The sequence below is a fragment of the Melospiza georgiana genome, chromosome 14 (genome assembly GCF_028018845.1).
Source record: "Melospiza georgiana isolate bMelGeo1 chromosome 14, bMelGeo1.pri, whole genome shotgun sequence".
Classification (NCBI taxonomy): domain Eukaryota; kingdom Metazoa; phylum Chordata; class Aves; order Passeriformes; family Passerellidae; genus Melospiza; species Melospiza georgiana.
Genome location: NC_080443.1, coordinates 12,461,850 through 12,481,603, shown reverse-complemented (window position 1 = coordinate 12,481,603; position 19,754 = coordinate 12,461,850). Strand labels below are relative to the sequence as shown.

General features: G+C 39.8%; 1 protein-coding gene across 1 annotated transcript in view; it reads left to right on the top strand.

The window, feature by feature from the left end:
* Positions 1–1,239: 1,239 nt before the first annotated feature.
* Positions 1,240–19,754, top strand: part of ESRP2 (epithelial splicing regulatory protein 2) — a 41,887-nt gene continuing 23,372 nt past the window's right edge. Inside the window, exons 1-3 of the mRNA XM_058034151.1 lie at positions 1,240–1,262; positions 1,519–1,671; positions 2,564–2,692. Of these exons, the coding sequence (XP_057890134.1) occupies positions 1,537–1,671; positions 2,564–2,692 (264 nt within the window). The 5' untranslated portion in view covers positions 1,240–1,262; positions 1,519–1,536. The remainder of the gene's footprint in view (positions 1,263–1,518; positions 1,672–2,563; positions 2,693–19,754) is intronic.

Sequence of the window (19,754 nt, the reverse complement as noted above, 5' to 3'; positions counted from 1 at the left end):
TTCATTTTCCCAGGATAGACATCAGTAGCTAAATAGCAGAACCAATTTTTGTTCAGTAAAAACTCTGTTTCAACACAACACTAATATTGAAATATAAACTGAAGACTTAATGAAACAAAAGAAAAATTATGACTAGTCTAACTTGAAGCATTTGGCCTTTAAAAAACATTAGTAACTCATCAGTGGTGGCAGTAGAAAAAAAATAACTTTCAAAAGAGTTTAGAAGCCTTTTGATCTTTTTTTTTTCTGCTTTAAAATTTCAAATTGAAAATATCCCTGAAATTTTTCTCAGTCCCCAATGTTACAAATATTGCCGCTGCTGTTAAGCAGGAGTGTTTTCATAGCAGCTAAACTTGGTGGTGTATCCCGTTGTAGTCTCACCAGTGAGAGAGGAGAGAGGAGTGGAGAAAAGCTGCCCACCTTGGACTGCAGTTAATGCCCGGGAGACAGCTCCTTATCCAGCACTTGTAGGGGAGAAAATGCAGGTTTTACACTGTGTTTTTGCAAAACTTCCTAGACACATCCTTTCTCAAAACAAAAAGAATTGTTCTATTGAGACCCATCTTCACAAATTATATTAAAGACAGGGCCCAAATTGCAAAGTACTCTCTGCCTGGAATATCTATTAAAAATCCGTGTGGAATGTTACACTTTCATTACACATTAGCGTTGGTGTCGGTGGCTGGATACACACACAGCAACGTGCACAAAGGGCAATTACTTAGAAGCAGGTAAAGACTTTGCTTTCGTGGAATTCAGTGCTAAGTCATAAATTGTGTTTTAGCCACGTAAATTGTTCAGATTTGCCCCGAACGGGGCGCGGGTCGGATCGCACCGAGCCCCCAGTGCCGCGCACAGCCCGCACCCAGCGCCGGGCGGCACCCGCCGCGCTGAAAGCAGGTAGAGGCACTTCCTGCAGGCAGAATTCAACAGAGAAAGGGAGTTTGCCTCTGATCTCCTTCAAAAACCAATCAGGCCGGATCTGCCAGGCGTTGATTCTCCCTCCGTCCCTCCTACACCTTTTCCAGAGGCCCAATGGCCTTGTCCCTTTGGGAGATTGACTAGAGTCACATGAGCTGCACCAAGGGCAGGTAACTCAGGAGAGGGGAAGGGGAAGAGGGAAGGAAAAAAAAAAAGAGAGAGAGAAAAAAAAAAAAAAGCCCAAGCCCAGACTGAGCTGCCATGATGTCAGAGGTAGAGAAACCCACAGCTTGCTAATTTCATCTCCCAATCGGCCCCGGGAAGGAGATCACCGGGAACAGGTAGAGATGAGCGCTTTCTTTCTCCATGTTTTTTTTTCCTCAAATACCCAACATCCTAAATAGCTCCTTCTCTCCTCTTTATATCGTGACTTCTCGTTCGCTTCTTTTCCCTTTGATTACTTGGAGGTAGGGGGTGAGCCTTGTGGGAAATTTTTGGTTTAATTTTTTTTTCCTTGTTTGTTAGTGTGTCTTTCTTTTGCTTTTTCTTTTTTTTCCTCTTTTTTTTTTTTTTTTTGACCTCTGCTTTTGATTGTAGTTGTTTCCCCCTGTGGTCATGACGGCTTCGCACAGTGACTCTTTGGTGGTGTTGTTTGGGGCAACAGCTGGTGCATATGGGGCTAAACTGGGTTCGGATGAGAGGGAACTAATTCTCTTGGTGTGGCAAGTTGTGGATCTACAGAACAAGAAGGTATGGCTTCGATATCCGGGGCGAGGGCGCGTTCCCCGGCGCGGGGCGAGCGGGCTGTGCCGGGCATCGCCGCCTGCCCGGAGCCGTTTGTTCATTTCACAAATGCACCGAGGGGAGGGGAGGGCGCGGGGCCCGAGCCCGGGGCTCATTCCCTGCCCGGGCCGCTCGCTCGGGGAGCTCCTTTTTGTTCCGTCTTCAGGGAAGGAGTAACTTTTCAAGAAAGTTTGGCCGCTTCCACACCCCACTGCCTCGTCCGCCTTAAATCATGTGCAGCTTCGAGGATGTCTACGGACTTTTGAAGCTTTAAAACAAAAAGTTCCCCCCGGTGGCTCCGAGCGTGCTCGCTTCCCTGGGAGCCGGCTCACGGTTACCGTTGGACCCTTTGGGCCTGCTTTTTGTTTGTTTAACCAATGTTTGGATAACCTTTAAGAGAATATTGACTTCTTTTAATTCTTAGGCCAACCTAAAAGTCATCTCTAGTATTTTTTTTCTCCCCAAAAGCCCTATCATAAATAACCCCCTAGAGATGAAGGGCTCTGATAAAACAAACAGCACTATCAATTTCATTAGTGGATTCACGAAACTGCCTTAATATTTAGTGATCTTCCCTTTGTATTTAACAACTCCCGCAAAAGTCGGTGCTAACTGCAAAAGGCCTCCCACGAAATGGGCTTGGATACTGCGAAGCAGAGAGCGTGGCTCTCCGGGGTGGGAGGGAGAGAAACCGCGGCCAAAGGTTTCGATTTGTGAAATAGACAAATGCGTTTTCTCCTGGCGTTTATCGGGAGGTGATACTGCACCTTTCTGATTTTTCTGCAGTGTCAACACAATGTTAGAAAGAACTATTTCGATTGTTCCTCACTTTTGTCCATAATTTCTTGAATGTTTTTAGGTAGGGACACTACACAAATCCCTGGTGAAAGCAGACAACTTGGACTTAAGTGACCAGTGTCGCGAAGTCAGCGGCTTAACACCAGAGGGACTGGGCAAAGCTGAACCACTGGACCGGGTTCTTCAGCAGGTGAGCTGCTGCTTTTGGGAGCAGGGGCTCTTCAGAGTGAAGCCTGTGAATGAGACTTAAAGGATTTGAAAAAGGAAACGGATTTTAGTTTTGTCTTTCACTTTGAAATCACTAGCCAAGTTTTCATGCTTGTTTTTAAGCTAAACCAAAAGAGACCTGAACCATTTGAAATGGGAACTCCATAATTCTGAAACAGTTGTGTATGATACCAGATTATTTGAGTTGATGCTGTGAGTCCTTGAAAGATCTGACTTCTGTTGTTTTTTTTTTTTTTTTTTGATAGGTCTACTTTTATTTCAAGTTTCTTTTAAGCTTTGAAAGAGTAGGCCAGTAAGAGTACTGCTTAATAAAGCAGCGCTAATCAAAATTTCAAACTTCACATGGTACATTCTAATCTACAGGTTCACTGCTCTAATGTATATTGAAAACCTTTTTCTCATTTGTTATTCTTAAAATCAGCTGAAATCTTCAAAATCTTTCATGTAACATCAGATATGCTTGTTGTGTATCATTCTTTTACAGATGAGATTAATGAGTGGATTATAAAGTGATTTGGTTTGATTATTTTCTGATGTCTGTAGTTTTGCTCTTTGTCTCATTTAATATCACATTGAGACAGTAAATCTAAAATTTGTATGATACTTACAGCTCAAGAAGACTTAAGCTACTTGAAAAAACTTAGCACAAATAGTGTACACATAATGCAGTTCCCAAAAGTTTGCTTACTTTGACTATCTTTTCTATGCATGAAATGTGCTTGAATGGAAAAATACAATAGCACATTTTTGTGTAACATATAAACCTGCCTTTCCACACCTTGTCTGAATCATTCGTAGGTGTGTTTCAGCAGAAACTTGCTTAGGCAGTAGAACAGGTTCATGTTGCTGTAATTTCTGGTGACACAGATAACTTGGCAGACTTGGTCCTAACCCTCTTTGATACTGCATGGTTAACACTACACTCTGGAGTGTCTCTGAACACGTAACTTCTATGTGGCCTAACATCTGTCAGCATTGGCTGCACTGGCATTTGTTCTGCTTGCATTTGTTTTGTTAGAGTCCAGGACCAAGAGGTGATTTTTTTTTTTTTTTTTTAAAGCTCCATAATAACCCCTGAGAAAATGTGCAGCTGCAGGTTTGATCTTGTCCCAGATCTTGCACTAAAGACATCTGGAACAGCTTAGCCTAGTACACTCTGTTTACCTTTATAACAGACACACTTTAATTATACCCAATACTTTATGAGAGATTGTATCTTATTGCTGTAAATTGCACTGTAGGTGGGTCTGCTTTAGCAAATAAAAGGAAATACTACCTTTGTGTGTAGGTGGGTAGAGACTCTTGAAAAACAACAATTTTTTTCCTTTTTGTTTGCATATCTATGCAACTAAATAATGATTTTGCTGTTAATTGTTGGATGCCAGTTGTGATGTGGCCAGTTCCATCACCTTACCTAGACTCTTCTCCCTTCCCCTCTGTGTCCTGACTCCTGTGGGAATTAGGAGAGAATTAATTCAACTTCCCACTTACAGTGGTGGCAAAAAGCAAAACCCCATATTCTTTATTAGTAAATCCTTTCCTGCATTTTTGAAGACAAGTCCACGGGATATTTTAATTGCATCATGTATTTTAAGGATGAATCAGGTGACAACACATTTTTTTCATAGTTAAGCATTTTGATTAGCAAAAGCAACAGGTAGTTGAAGTGGTTATTTGAAATGGAGGAGGAAAAGGAACTTGTACCTTGATTTGAGATAATGTTATAGAGTATGTGAAATTAGCTTTCCACACCCTGCCTGGACTGTGGTAGAAAATTGATGATGCAGCTGAAAATTGCTCACCTTAGCACATATCTCAATCATGTAAATGAAAGTTTTGTGTCTGCTTCTGGTTTTTTGCCTTGGGTTCCCAATCTCCACACGTAGAGGGAAGTGAGAACCACTGAGCACAAATCCATTGTAACTTTTATCCATGCTTCAGAGGCCTCTTTCAACTTCAAACATTCTGTAGTTCTGAATCAGTGATTTGTAGCTGGCAAACAGCAGATCAGCTTTTGTGGGTCTGGAGTCATTCCCCTGACCACAGAAAGTCTCCTTCTATTGCTGTATAGTTCACTTTCCAGCAATGATGGGTCTACCAAAGGCCTGTAGCCTGTGGTCAGGTCTTGCTTTTAGCCAGGCACTTCATCAAATAATGCATCTTTTTAATTTTACTTCATATTTTTGTACACTTACTACTTGAGTTTGTCTTGAAATTTTCTGAAGTAGGGTTCCTTCTCAATAAATTTTGGCTGTTGCAATTGTACAAGGTAAAGTCCTGAGGCACACTGCCCCCAAATAACCAAGCTGCTTGCTGAAGCATATGCTCTGTATGTTTTGTTGCAAGGTGTTTAATACTGTACTTGTCCAGGGTAACAAGCATTTGATTCCAGAGGTACTACTGCAGCTATGGGATCCATCTGTATTTTCTCATAGGTGATGTGCAGGGTTGTGATAGCTTTCCTTTATAGGAGTGGAGTATGTACAAATGTCAGGGAAATAGTTACCTGAAATTATAAAATGTTTGCCCTTTGGGAGCCCCTTGCTTGATGTATTTGGTTCAAAATGGCATTAATAACTTACCTCTAATGTGAGACCCGTAATGGTGAACTCACAGCTGCTGAGACGTTGTAAAATGCTACTGAGTAGAAAACTGAGGATTTTTATTTAACAAAGTGGGAGATCTCTTGTTCAAGTGTGTATTTGGAACTCTCTTGAGTCTGTGATCTAAGCTTCTAAACATGTATCAACTACACTACTTACCAAAGGGAATAGTTCTCTTCCTGCATGACTGGGACATTCTTGCCAGTTTCATTGTTCAGATCCCCAAATCACAGGACTGGCTTATTTAGCATGTTATTTATATTTTTCTAGTTAATTGCTGTAGCTTTATAGTTCCCCACTTTGCAAGCTTTTAAGGGAGAGCGGTTATTCTCAGGCTGCTCTCTGAAACCTTGTAGGAATGGAACCTTGCTTTTAAAGAGCAAAACCAAAATGAACTTTGCCTTTCTCTCAGCCCCATTACTCTGTCATCAAAAAGCTGCCATCCTCATGTGTTTCTCAGTTTGTAGCCACAGGGGCTCTAAGTTAAAGATCCCATACGAAGTTGAAAGTGTTGTGAATTTCTTAATCCCTCCCATATAGAAAACCTGGCTGAATCAGCATGACTTGCCTTAAGACATGTTACTTTCCTTTTGCAAGGCAATATTTGCATGTCTTCCTGAAAAAAAGATGTCTAAGAAGAGCTAATAATGCTGGAGAACTGTCTGCAGTATTCAGCTGTAATTACCATCTTTCTTTGAAAAATATACATAAAAAGGGAGACATTCTCATGTGAGACCTGGCTTTGCTTTTGGACCTACTAAAAACATTCATTTTTAATCTATGGATTGATATTAAAATATTAAAAATTTGTTTTAAAGACTCTCCTTGTCTTGCTGATTGAATATACTGAATCAAATACACCAGTGAATATTTTGATTCATATTCTTATGGAGAGAGAGACAAAGCTGGGCCTTTGCCCCCCACTACTCCCCAAAATAATGCTCAAATTGAAAATACGGAGTGGTTGCCACTTTATCAGGTGATAGCAAATTGCCAGTTCCCTCAAGCATGTTTGGATGCCTATTGATCACCTAGCTGAGCTGCAGGTACAATTTATTTTCAGCAAATTCAGCAAGAAACAAGCTGGTTAAATGAGCTTTTGGAAACAAATGGGATGGGGGGAGAGGTGGAAGAACTCACGAATTCCTCTAACCTGATAAACCGGTTACAACCCTTTTTTTAAGAGAAACTTGTTCTGCAGCTTCTTCTTCACAAAGTGCTAGCAGAAAGTTTTCTTGGCTCCCTTGCCAGCTGTCGCATCTTCATTTTGGTTAAATGATTTATAAAATCTATTTTAATACACCTCTCAGTCTTCAAATTGCAGAAAAATCTGAAAATGCAGGGTGACTTTTTTTTTCTTTTGAGTCTTACAGTTGATATTCCAACTTCAGATTATTTGTTGGCTGCATCACCTCAATAAATCTTCGAACAGAGTTTGGAGTATTTGCTGGGTCTGGGTTCTGATGGTTTGGAGCAGGTGTTTGGTGAATCTTTGGCAAGTGTTACCAGACAGGCTGTTCTTTCCACAACAAACACTTAGGGTGTCGTTTCACAAGATTTGGCTTCAGCAGTGAAGCCAGCTTCTCCCCTGGCCCTGCACCAGACTTTGCCATCTTTTTGTTGTGTCAGTAAAACCCTTTGTGAAGCTGTGCTGTAAACAGGATCACTGAAATGAGCAGATGGGGTGGGAACTTAAAACTGCTTTGCTATCCAAGCTCACATCCTGTGAAACTACACCCTTTGGTTGTGTTTTCATGATCCAACACGTTTGATGGCGATACCAGCTTAAGCTGTTTCTGCTCCTGAGCACTTCAGTGGCAACTTTCACTTAGGCAGGTGCTGCTACACGGCCCTCCCTCCTGCATTCTGCCTGTACAAAAGCCTTTGGGGCTGCAGATGGAGCTGGAGCAGGGCACTGTTCTGAGCTGAAGTGGTTTGGAGTGGTTTTGTCTGATGCTCATGTGGCAGATTAGGAAGTTTTCCCAAGGGCAGCCAGAGCACTAAGGTGTGGGTGAAAGGAGGGTAACATTTTAATACAGGTAGGGCGCTGAGCAATTGATGTGAAACTGTGGCCTTGGTTTGGCATCAGCAGTGAGTGATGAGGATTTCCTGACAGACACAAGGGCCTTCAGGTTCCCAGGGTAGGTAAGTGATAGATTCCTGTTCTTACAGGAGGGCTGAGTGTCCTGTATGCAGGTAGCCTTATGTAGAGTTTTCACATTTATTAACATCCAATAGCTCCCTATTTTCATGGATAAATGTAGATGAGGATTGGTTAAATTATGTTGCATATGTCTTATGTGCTAATGCTTCCTGTAGCTGTAGGATGTTGCAGTGCGGATTTTTATTGTTCTTTTAGCTATGGCTAACTTTTTTTTTCAGAACCTTAGTTGCAATTCTATTGATAATGGCCTAGATAAACTATTTTTGTCTTTACAAATTCTCAGTGCTCCCCAGCTCTGAAGCCCATTACATTGTTCTTGAAACACTCAAATCTGGTCCCTCAAAAAGCCCAGAAAAGACTTGATAGCATAAACAGTTCTTCTGTTATGTATATTAAATATATATGTGTGTATACAGAAATATGCATATGTAGACCATGGGAATCCATTTGTTATTGGTAGCACTTATGTTCTGTTATGTTGTGTGGAAAATCAGTGACCTTACCTTCTCCAAATGCTGCAATACTTTTATCTGAATTCCTCAAGTATTCCCTGTAGGAAATAGGAAGGTTTCCTTGCTTTGTTCCTGTATTTAGGTGTTTCACTTCTGAATGAGCAAAGAATTATTTAGTAAAAGAATTTGTCTAAAGCTGCGAATTCTTTTCCTTATTGGCATAAAAGTGTGGGAGCCTTGGCAAGCTGGGCTATCTTCTCTTAAAACTAGAAGTGACAATATTCATGAGAAGTGAATAATTTGGCCCAGTGATTTGAAGATATGAGTAGACTTTTTTGTGATAGCAGATGTTGCTACATTTTCTGGTGAAGTGGAACAGTAACAATTAATTACCAAGTCTGAGATTAGCATATATGGACAAATAAACTTTACTATGAGCTTGCAGAACAGCTTGAGGTGCCTGTCTTCACGGGGAGTGATGTTGTGCCATGTTTGTAAACTGTGTTACTAATACATTTGGATGTTTCCACACCTATAATACGTCTAAACACTTGAATTTCTCTTGAAATTGTTCTTATGGAATTTTTTTTACATCATTGAAAGACAGCAAAATAGAGGGTAGAACCATTTTAATACAAAGATTGCTGGATTGCATATTCTTCAGGGACTTTGAACTTCTTTCCTCTAACTTGCTCTAAATAGCTACTGAAAAAGTCACTGGAAGTGTGTTAATGAATTATTGTCAGGGGTTTCAAAAGTGGCTGAGGAATAAATGAAGCATAAAGGATTTTAACATGTAGATGGGGCATTTAGCGACATGGTTTAGTGGTCAACTTGGTGCTGTCAGGTTAATGGTAAGACTCAGTGATCTTGAAGCTCTTGTCCAACCTAAATGATTCTGTCATTTGCATTCTATTATTTTGGCAGTAATTATGTGTGCAGTGCTTCTATCTGTTCTTGCTGTTAACATGGAAGCAGCTTAGAAAACTGTGTGGATTTGTCTGAAAGTCTGTGCTCTTTCTCTCTTCCTCTGGTAATTTTTGGAAAAGGTTGCGCACTTTGTCAATCTGTATGTTGGTTACTTGATTTTTCCCCTCTTTTAATAAACCAACACTCTTCAGTTATATATGAAGTTCTTGGGTAGCTGAGTACTGCCAAATGAGGGCAATGTCTCTGTCAATCTCTTGCAGCACTTCTTTGCAGAGCAGTTGGGTTTCAGACTGATGCACAGTTACTGGAATTGATACTGCTAGCAAAGCAGTGCTGTGGCCAGAACTAAAAATGCTGATTAAAGATTAATTTTTAGCAACATAATGTCAACCCTCTCTCATTTTATAATTTCTGTCATTTAGAGAGGAAATTTTATATCTCTTAATTAGAAACAAAACCAGTAATTCTCCCTCATGTTCATGTCTTTGCCATCTCCTCTGCTCTCGAGAAGTGTTTTTTCTTTCCTGTAGAGATCTCATGCTGTTTTCTGTTAGCTACAACCTTATTCCAATAAAAAGGAAGAAATGCTGATGCTCTGAAAGACACCTTGACACGTGTTCTAGGAGTGTCTTGAGTCAGAAGTCATGTTTGTTCTACAAATCTTGTTTCAGTGGTAAACTGTTGTGATGTTCTTTAAACTGTTCACAACTTGCTCCAGTGTACTTCTATATAATAGCCTCTGTTCTTGCTTTGTTCACAAACAGCTGCTTTGCTTATTTGTCCCTCATTCCTTAAATCCACATGCTGTGAAGGTAGATGTGAGTAAGGGGATAAATATTAAGCAAAAGGTATTGGGAATTGAAATTCAAATGATCACCCCTTTTGATGAGAGACAAAACCAAACAATTAAAACCAACTCTCTCACTTCCCCCAAACTTCTATTTCAAAATATTTTGGTTTCTCTTTCCTTCTGCTGCCTTTCTTTGTAGAGCTGCAGTGGGCAGAGTGTGGCAAAAAAAGATTGAGAAATGGATATTTTATTAACAGTGTATAACACACCAATCCTCTTAAATCAAATACCATTGGATGGGAGTGGGATTATGAGAGATACAGAGTTGGAAATACATAATTGTCACAAGAATATGACTGTGACAGAGTTCTGCAGTTTGTTTGATTGGTAACCTGAGTGTCTCAGTGTTATTTTTTGCAACAGAATTAAAGTTATACAGGACTTCAGATTATTGTAAAGCATGCGAGATTGCACCTTGTAAATATGAAGTGCAGAATAAAACTGCTGTTCTGGTGGTTATGCTTAAAGAAACAAAAGAAAATAGAAATCAACATCCTTTCTCTATAAGTGTCAGATACTAAGATTTGATCACAAGAAGCTGTGATTTGCTTCACATCCAGACAAACTCATGTCAAGCCTTCCCAGTCATAAGGAACTTGCTTTGGAAGCAGAAAGTTACCTGAAAGGGAGGATGTAGTTCTGTAAGAGGAAGCAACATCCAAGTAATATAACCATTAATGTCCTTCTGTGTTGGCCAGGTTTGAATCCTTTGGAAGACCAAGTGTAAATTTTGATATTACTCAGTTGTGAACTGCTGAAATCATATCTAATAGTTTCTCACTCTCATTTTTCCTTATGAGTCATTACCAATTTTTGATGCTTGCTCTAATCTGTGATTTGAAAGTTTGAGAGATTGAAGGCAAACCGATTTAGGGATCTAATTCCACTTGTCCTTTATGTATTTGTGAAAACATGTTTGTACAAGAAAGGGAACACTTCCCCATTTACAAAGCTAAGCAGAGTCATTCAAGAAAGTTTGACTTTCTTTTGCTGATATTTGTAAGGGTTTGATCAAGAATCACTTGGATTCTTACATAAGCAAAGATACTTCATAAATTTCAAGACTGTTATTGAGAAAAGTCCATGATTATTATATTACAGTACAAGTTTAATGGAGAGGCAGGAGCATGAGAAAATCATGCAGGAAACTGGGTTGTGGATGATAAGTGTCTCTTCATTCTTTTGGTGTTGCCTCATCTTCTTACTTTCCCTGAGTACTACTACTACAACAAAAAAAAAAAACCAACTTGAGAAACAACCTACTAGAAAAAAAAGTTTTAATTTTGCAGGCATTGGCTCTTCTCCTACAACTGGTTAAGCTTGCACTACAAACAATGAGGTAGTGTTGAGTAAATAGAGCAGTACCAAGCATTACAGTCAATAGAGCCAGTGCTAAAGATCACATTGCTAATAAAAGTTTGTCCTTGAAACAGAGGTGAGTGGGGGAGGTATAGAACACTGAGAGAGAGCTTGTGCTTCTATCAAGACTTTGGGAAATGTTGCAGTCATGGCATTAATTAAAACCTAGAATTTGGAAAGTATGTTCAACCTTGTCTTTCAGGCTGTAATGACTTGCTCTGTGAGTTGAGCTGATAGCAAGCAGCCTGTGAGGACTGTGAGGCACCATTGTAAACCTGCTTGAAATGTAGGTAAAAGGTTGACAGAGTAGGGATTTTTTTGTATAAGTAGTATTCAAAATTTTCTTTTTGCTTAAAATCAGACTTATGAATAATCTCTGCTAACAAATGGTTATGTATTTTAGAAGATATGCATATTTTTGTGTTATTTTGTTGGTTTTGATAGCTGTAGCCTCTTTCACACAGATTAATTTAAAGTGAAAACAGTTTATCTCAGTAAGTGTTTCTTTATTTAGCAGTTTCCTGACACATAATGTAGTAGTAAAGTAAATCCACAAACTCTGAAATTCTTATGTTGCTGGACTGGGGTGCTTTATCTTACACAAGGCTAACTTCAAGTAGCTTATTTGTGGAGTACTCTGCATATTTCAACACTCTCTTATTAAAACAGGTTGTGCTTTTGAAGATAAAAGCCTGTGACCTGATTGCTGTGACATTCAGATGGCCTGAGCCATGGTCTTGCCTTTTATGCTTAATGCATTACCCGAATTAGATGCTGTAGATACCATAGCTGGAAAGCATGCAAATAGTCTGGTGTTTCAAACTTCCATCTAAGAAATAATTAATCAAAAATGGTCATAAAGTGCTCAAGTGGCATGGTTTGGACAGATCTTTGTCATAGCAGAAGGTTAGATGTTTGCATTCTTTCCTAGGAAGAATTAAAGCATTTAGTTAGCTATTGTTTACTTTGCTGCACAAAGACCCAGGTCCAATTAAAATGAACCACAGAAAGAAATAGTGTGGAAGTTTCATTTTTAAAACAGTTTACCACAGCCCTGAGTAATGATGGGCTGTTTTCTATGCTCCACAGAGTATCACTGGATAGACAAACCATGACAATTGTTGCTCTGTTTCTGTATTTCATGTTCCACCTGTTGCTGAACAATGCTGAACAAACTTATTTTTGTGCAGGAAATTAGCTGTAGGCTACTCTCACTAGCTAAGTTTAAAGTAGCCAGTCCCTCTATTAATTCTGAAGGAGTATAATGAATTTTAAAGGAATTTTCTCTGTTTTATGGAGTGAAAGGATGCAATAAATTTGAAGAATACTTTCCATTTTCCCCCTTGAAGTCTTGCAGTAATTATAAGAGGTGTCTGTAGACCTTTTTTTCTTGAGAGACCTGTGAGGTGACAACAAGGAGGACAAGGTGGTATTATTTCCTGTAACTTCAGCTTCCCAACAAAGTAAAAAATAAAAGTGACTATCATAAATACACTTAAAAGCATAATTCTGTGTTTTTCAACTACTGCTTCTTTTGAAGATTTGTGATTGGAATTTCATGGCAGAGCCCCAAGCCTAGGATAGCTGAGACCCTCTTGCCACCTTTTGCTCACAGCATGAGTGGAAAAGAATTAATTTCTTTCTGTGAGAGGCAACAACAGGAGTTTGTCTAAATAAGCAGCTGCTGTGGAGGAAACTGCTTTGGAACAGCTAGAGAAGCAGCAGGGTGTGCAGCACCTGCTCTGGACCTCTGTTCAGGAAAGAAGACAAAGTGACAGCAGATTATCAGGTGTAAGAAGCAGCAAAATGTACTCGAGGAGAAGGCAGTCTCTAGTGCTTGAAGCTCAGTGCCACATCCTGCCTCTCCTCGAGGCTTAGTAGGGTAAATTTGCTCTTACACTTGCAAATTCCAGGGTGGATCTGTACTCTAACTGGTTTTGGATATGTAATGTCTCTCTTGAGTACATTTATGATGGCCTTTGTGACTGATTGATCCTTCTGTTATTTAATGTAGTTTCTAGGCCATCCAGAGGTATAAGGTGATATGTAACTTGACTGGTCATACTGGGCAAAATTAGATTCTCTGGCAAGCTGGAAATGGGCCCCATGCTTTTGTCCAAGCTAGTCTGCAGTCACTAAATAATCTCAGGCATTAGTGTTCAGTAGAGCAAATAATTGCCTTCCTCCTAATAGGAGAAATCAACTGGCAATATTATTTTTGAACATTTCTAGTGAGTGAACCTGGGCTACCTTGTTTGCCCAGCAATGAATTCACACTAAGGGGCAATTTCTTTTTCATGTTTATGTCTGATTGGTATCTAAATATTGTATTTTTACCCCTATTTAGCTAGAAGGGGAAAAGAAGTGATTTGTAGCTTTTGGCTACACTGGGGGTTATGCTTTTTCTTTTCTTTCCATACAGCAATTTCAGTACAAGGTCACCATGTATCCATTATCAGCCATGTGGAATATCAGTTAACAGATGAACAAAGGCAAGGGCTTACTATAGGATTCTCTGTTTAAAAAGTTACCCAGCACAATAAAGGGTTATCATACTTGTAAATAGTGCTGAAATGCAGTCTGTGCACCTCCCAGTAGTATTGACATGCTTTAAATTCCTCCATTGCATGGATAAGGCTGGTATTATCACCAGGAGTGGAAGAGTGAAGGAGCAGAAGACTGCTCATGGAGAGTATTGTAAATAAATGTGAAACCCTCATGAGTGTAGGAACTGAGGCTCAATGACCAAGTGAAAATATTTCCCTAGGCTGTCATGTCATGGTGTGTTGTGTGTATGCAAGCCTTGTATAACAAAGCCATGGCTTGTTACTCCTGACTTTTCTCATGCTGTGTTAGACCCTTTAAGTCTTTGGACAAACTTCAGAATTCAGTGGTGCTCCAATCTTCCTTATGTTTTAGTGGCAGACAGGTTCTGTTAATGAGATTTGGCTGCATCTCAACTCTTGATCTCCTTCACTTCCCCCCATCCTGGAAAACATGTCCCTTCCCAAAAACCCCCAGCCCCTCAGGTACACACTGTGGTGCCATTGGTGTCCTGATCTTTGGTGGAGCTGCAGAGTGGGCAAAATAGAATCCAAAGTGCGGGGAGTCACAACAGCTGAGGCTGGAAGGCACCTGTAGATGTTGTCCAGCCCAAGCACTGAAAGCAGGGACACTTGAGCAGGCTGCCAAAGACAATGACCTCTTGGATCTTTAGTATCTTCAATGATGAAGAATCTGCAACTTCTCTCAGCAGCCTCTTTCATTGTTCATCTGCTGGAGATCTTCTTTCAGGAACCACACCTGCAACTGTATAATTGGGTTTGGGTGTTCTCTGGAATAAATTGTAGAGGACTTAGCATAAAATCAGGCTTTGAGGCAACAACTGCAGTGCCTTTTGCCTGTTGAAACAGAACTGGGAATAGAAAATCTTAAGTGAAACCTTTTTGAAGATTATCCTTTGTTTTCCAAGAAGACTGATCATTGTTATATGCTCAATGCTACAAGCAAAGAATGACTCACACCAAAAGCCTGAGAGTCTAAAGCTCTAATGTTGTGAATTGCAGTAATGTCAAATAAGTGATGATGATTTTTTTTTAAAATACAAGTTAGACTGGAAAACATCCATGGTTATAAACAGTATGGCTTTAGTCATAGGTTTGCACAAAGGAGGTGTAAGCAGTGCACATTTATGTGCCTCAGATAAAACCTTTTTCTTCTCAGGGTACTTTACAGATCTGTGGAATCTTATTTTCACTTTCTCTAGAACAGTTTCATTGTAGTAATATGAGGGATTTTTAAGCTCAAGGGAATATATCAGAATGTAAGTCCTAAGTTAACCAAAATAATTTTTCTTCTAAGTTATTCCTGAAAGTTTTCTTCTTAATAATGACAAAAAACTGTCATTCCTGAAAAAGTTTTATTGTCAGGGGTTTTGTTTGTTTTGGTGGTTTTTGTTTTGTTTGCTTGTTTGTTTTTTTTTTTTTTTTTGTAAAGCACTAATCTAGTACGCTGAACCTGTTTAAAGTCTTTCGACAGGCTTTAAGCTAAATCAATTATCATCTCTCTGTCTCATGTCTCCAATTTTGACTGGACCAGATATGATCTGTTCACCCTCCCAAGTTTAAAGATGGCATGGATGAAAAAATGAGCACTTTTTGATATGCTGATCTGGCAGGAAGTTGACCATGTATTCATCTGCAATCACCAAATTGTAAACTCTGGGCAGTTTAGTAACATCCTGTTGATACTACTGATTTGAAACCAGATTCCTACACTGTGAGGACCACTCTTTGTGCAAAGAATGTTGATAAATATAACTCATCTTTCTACTTGAAAACAGATTCAAATCTAGCTTCAGTGTGAACTACAATCTAAGCTGGTTTTTTTTTATTTTTATGTTATACTTGCATGGAATTCCAGACCTGCTTAAACTGCAAGGATGCCTTTAATTCTAAAGCTTTGTGGATGATTTTGTCTTAGCTGTGATGGGTCAGTAGGGCCAAAAGAAGCAAAACAGAGAAATTCTGTGCATGACTAAAGGAAAGGATGCTGCCTTAAAGACTCACTAGGAGCTGCTGGAAATCTGATGCATAAGGGACAGCTGAATTTTCTGTTACTTCTCAGAGGTGATTTGAAGAAAGAACCCCCCAGAGTACCATGGTGTTTTAGAAATGGTTCTATTTGACAGCATGGATGCATTCTGTGCCTGAATTATCTCAGTGTATAATTACCATGCCAGGCACAGATACAGCACAGATGCTGTGGCCTTTCTCAAGGATGACAGCTATTTTTAGTAAGGAAAATGAGACTATCCAAATAGACAGATGTTTGTTTTAGTTTTTTGTGCATCATAACTGTAGAAAAAGCTTAATGAAGAATCTTCTTGTTTCTCCAAGATCTACATCTTAGCTCAGCTATATTTAAGGCAACACGAAGTGGGCTGTTATTTTAGTCCCTTGGGATTCATCAGTAAAAAACACAGCAGCTTGTGCTGGCTTTCATCCAGATTTGCTGCTGGCAAAACATGTCTCTTCAATCTCTTTGTACTCTCAGCTACATGACCAAAATCCTGTTTAGCCAGTTTTTCAAACTGCTGTTCAAAGTCTGTCCTTCCCTCTCACCACCTTTTCTCTAAGAACTGTTTTAGGTTTCGAGGAGGCAAGTATACAGAGCAGTTTGTTTGATTCTTCCTCTTCCCTCTGTTCAGTTTTTAATCTTGGTGTGGAATTATTGAACAAATTCCTTTAAATAAGGAATGACTCATCAGAGCTTTGCTGGAGAGACTGATCTGGTGGAATATGCAAGAGAGGTGGAGGATGATGCTAATAGACTGGTTCTTGCAGTCAGAATGAGGGCTGGTTGCAAGATGCAAAGAGGTAATTAGCAGTGTGTGAGTGCTGTGGAAGGAGCAGAGGAGCAGGGCAGACAGGGTGTGTGAGCTTGGTGGGGGCAGTGCTGAGGTGGGGCAGCTTTGCCTGCTGCAGTGGGGGCGTGCTTGGACGGCAGCATGAAGGTGAATGACAGCAGGTAAATAGCTGAGATGGATTTTATTAGTGGAGTGAAGGAGATGGAGACGGAATTTATGAAATGACAGAGTTGTGGACAGGTTGTTCAACATGTGAGACAGAAAAACGTAATGTAAATCTGGTGCTGGTCTTAACTTGTCCTGTGCTTGCTCCATTTGGGTGGATGCTGGTTCAAGGCTGGCTTTTGAAATGCTGCCTGAAATCTGTGGTGCAAGAAAGGAGGCTGAAGATGGCTTTTCCTGGGCAGTGCTGAATTGCTTAACTGGTGTGGCTTGTTGTGCTGAACAATGTGGCTTTACAAGCACATCTGCCCTAGCTGCTTTAACAAGTTTGACACATGGGTGGGTCAAGTGGGTCTATTGCCTGAAAAACTTGAGGGTCCAGTGTCATCTATAGCAGCAAGAGCTGGTCCACAGCTATGCCTCTGATACTCAACCTCTGCAGAATTAGGAGACATCTCCTGTGGGTGAAAGAAGCTACTTCAGGCTAGTCTCAAATATCTGCCATTCCTCTGGGGCTGTTTTGCCCCATGCTCTGATTCTGAGTGAATCTTCCCATTCACTCTGCTACCCCCTCCTCTCCTCAGTTAACCCATGCCATAGTTGAGCTGATTTGGATAACAAAGGTTGCTTATATCTCCTGACTATTCTTCCCACAGTCTTCTTGCCCTCTTCCAGAGCAGTATACCCCAAAGTTTGAAACAGGCTGGTTTTAAAATAGGAGTTTCTAAATAAGCTCCCAGCAAGTCCTGCCAACCTTGTGGCAGTTTATCTAAGGCACTTTAAGCTGCAGGCAAGAAAAGTAGAGTATTGTTTTGACATGTTGATTGTTCCACTGGAAAGGAGTTTGCAATGTTGAATGTTATCACTGACATTTAATAAATATGCAGTGCAAATACTAACGCTTGGTACAAATAAAAACAAATCCTGATCCTTGGGAGTTCTTTAAACCTTAGTGCAGTTGGAATTCTGGGCTTATCAGTGTCCTTATGCAATATTTTACTACTCTGGCATCTTCTCAGTACAGGCTTCTGAAAATATCTGTGTTTTCTTTTCAGCTGTAGGTTGTGTGGGAAATACCACCTGGAAAAAATGTGAATAGTCCAGTGCAACAGTCTTGATTTTTACTAACTTGACTTACACCATTTGACCTGAGCATTTCCTTCCTTGTGCAAACATTTTTCTCCTTTTGTTTTCTAACTTGATGACGTCTTTTTGATCTACAGTTCTTACATTTTATGTGTACAGCAGGAGGCTGCTTACATTTGTTGCTTTCTTCAGATTGTGTGGGTTAGATTTCTTCTTGTACCTGATCAAAATATCTCCCTAACTGCACTGCCTGTATTGGCTCTTGAGCATCTCCAGTAGCACAGGGTACAAAGTTGAAGGTTTGGGGAGTGTTTTATTGCTGTTCATCAGTAAGACTCTGCTTCCTTTCAGCAAGAATCCCTGTGCACCCCCTCTGGAGGCTGATTCCTATCACCATTTCCAACCCCTTTTTACAAATATTTGCTCTTTACTGTGTGCATTAGTTAAACAAAAAAAACCTAATAAGTTGCTGCATTTAGTAAGAAAGCAATTCTCATGTGTGTTATTGTGGTGAGAATATTTGTTGTTGGTCTGTGACTGTGGCCATCCACAGAACTACTTTTCTGAAGTGGTTCCTCTGGAGTCCACTGGAATTTTCTTCTTTTTCTGATGTTTACGCATCATCTGAGGTATTTTGAGCACTCTCAGATCTCAATTTTCTGACTTTAAATCATCTTTGAACAATAACTGGCTTTAAAGCCTCAGGTTCTTCAAGACTTTGGCTTGTGGTAGGACCACAACCTGTACTAGCAATTGGGAGGAAACAGGCTTTGGGAATCTGCAAGTTTGGGATGGTTGATTTTTAGTTAGTTGTTTTAGTTAGTTATACACCATCTGTTGGTGGTGTATTTGTTCTTTTTGTGTGTTTTGCTAGTGTGCGGACAATTGCAGTATAAAAGTTTTTGTTTTGTGGGGATATTCACCCTTCTTATAGTTTCAAATATGTTCTCTGCTATTAAGTAACTTCACTTTATAGATATGTTCCTGTCTATATCTGTAAATATATCTGCAAATGAAGCAACTTAACACAAGGTGCTGAGCTGAGTGCCCCCCTTACCCAGCTCTGGCACCCAGTTCCCTGTTTTGATGTGTAGTACCCACTACTACAGAACTCTGAACTCAGAATGGTAGTGGAACTCTGGTCAGCTGCCCAAGCCCCTGGATTGGTTTGAGCAGCTATTTTGAAATAAAGCTTGGATGATCATGTCTCTGCTCCTTCTAAATCATGTTCAATTCACGTGTTTTCCCTTGTGGAGCCTTACCTTTGGGCTGCAGGTGCTGCAGCTCTTGTTCACACTTGGGTTCTGTGTAGCTGTGGGATCAGGTCATTAGGACATCACCTTTCCTGAGCAGAGACTGTAATGATGTAGTGTCACATGTGTTGTGATAAAACAAACCAACTCTCTTTTCTCATACACAGGTTAAAAGACAGCACAAAGATATTGTCTAAGTCTCAAGTCAACTTTTAATTTGCTTTTGGGGGTGGTTGTTTTGGAGTTATAGTCTGTTGCTGAGAGCAGTGGGTGGCTATTGCATTGTGATTGTAATTATTGCTTGTTTGTGAGGTGATGCTTTCCTGGGAGGGAGTAGCATCAAGAGGGAAGCTTAGAATAATTACATTTGTCCCCTTGAAAATTAGTTAACAAGCTACTGCTTACTGATACATGTAGGTACTATAATATGCTAGCTGACTTATTAGGAGCTAGGAATTTAACACTGGTATAGAGTAATAAAAGGCTGGAAACTGTTATCTTAAGGATGGAAAATAAAGTAGAATAAGACAGCTGAAGCTCTTTCCTCTTGAGAATTAATCTGCTGGGGGTTAGCCACCCTAGAGCTGGGAATAATTTTTTTTAAATCTAGTATTCATAACATTTTATCTATACCAAGAACTTTTTTAGCTTGGACGTGACTTGATTATCATTTTACTTTTGAAGGAATTAGATCACTAAATGTTTGGCTTTTCTTAATATATGACTTTTGAAACATAATTAAAACCTAATGAGTAGGTTTTTTGTTTTTGAACTAAAAAAAAATTATTAAGGATATA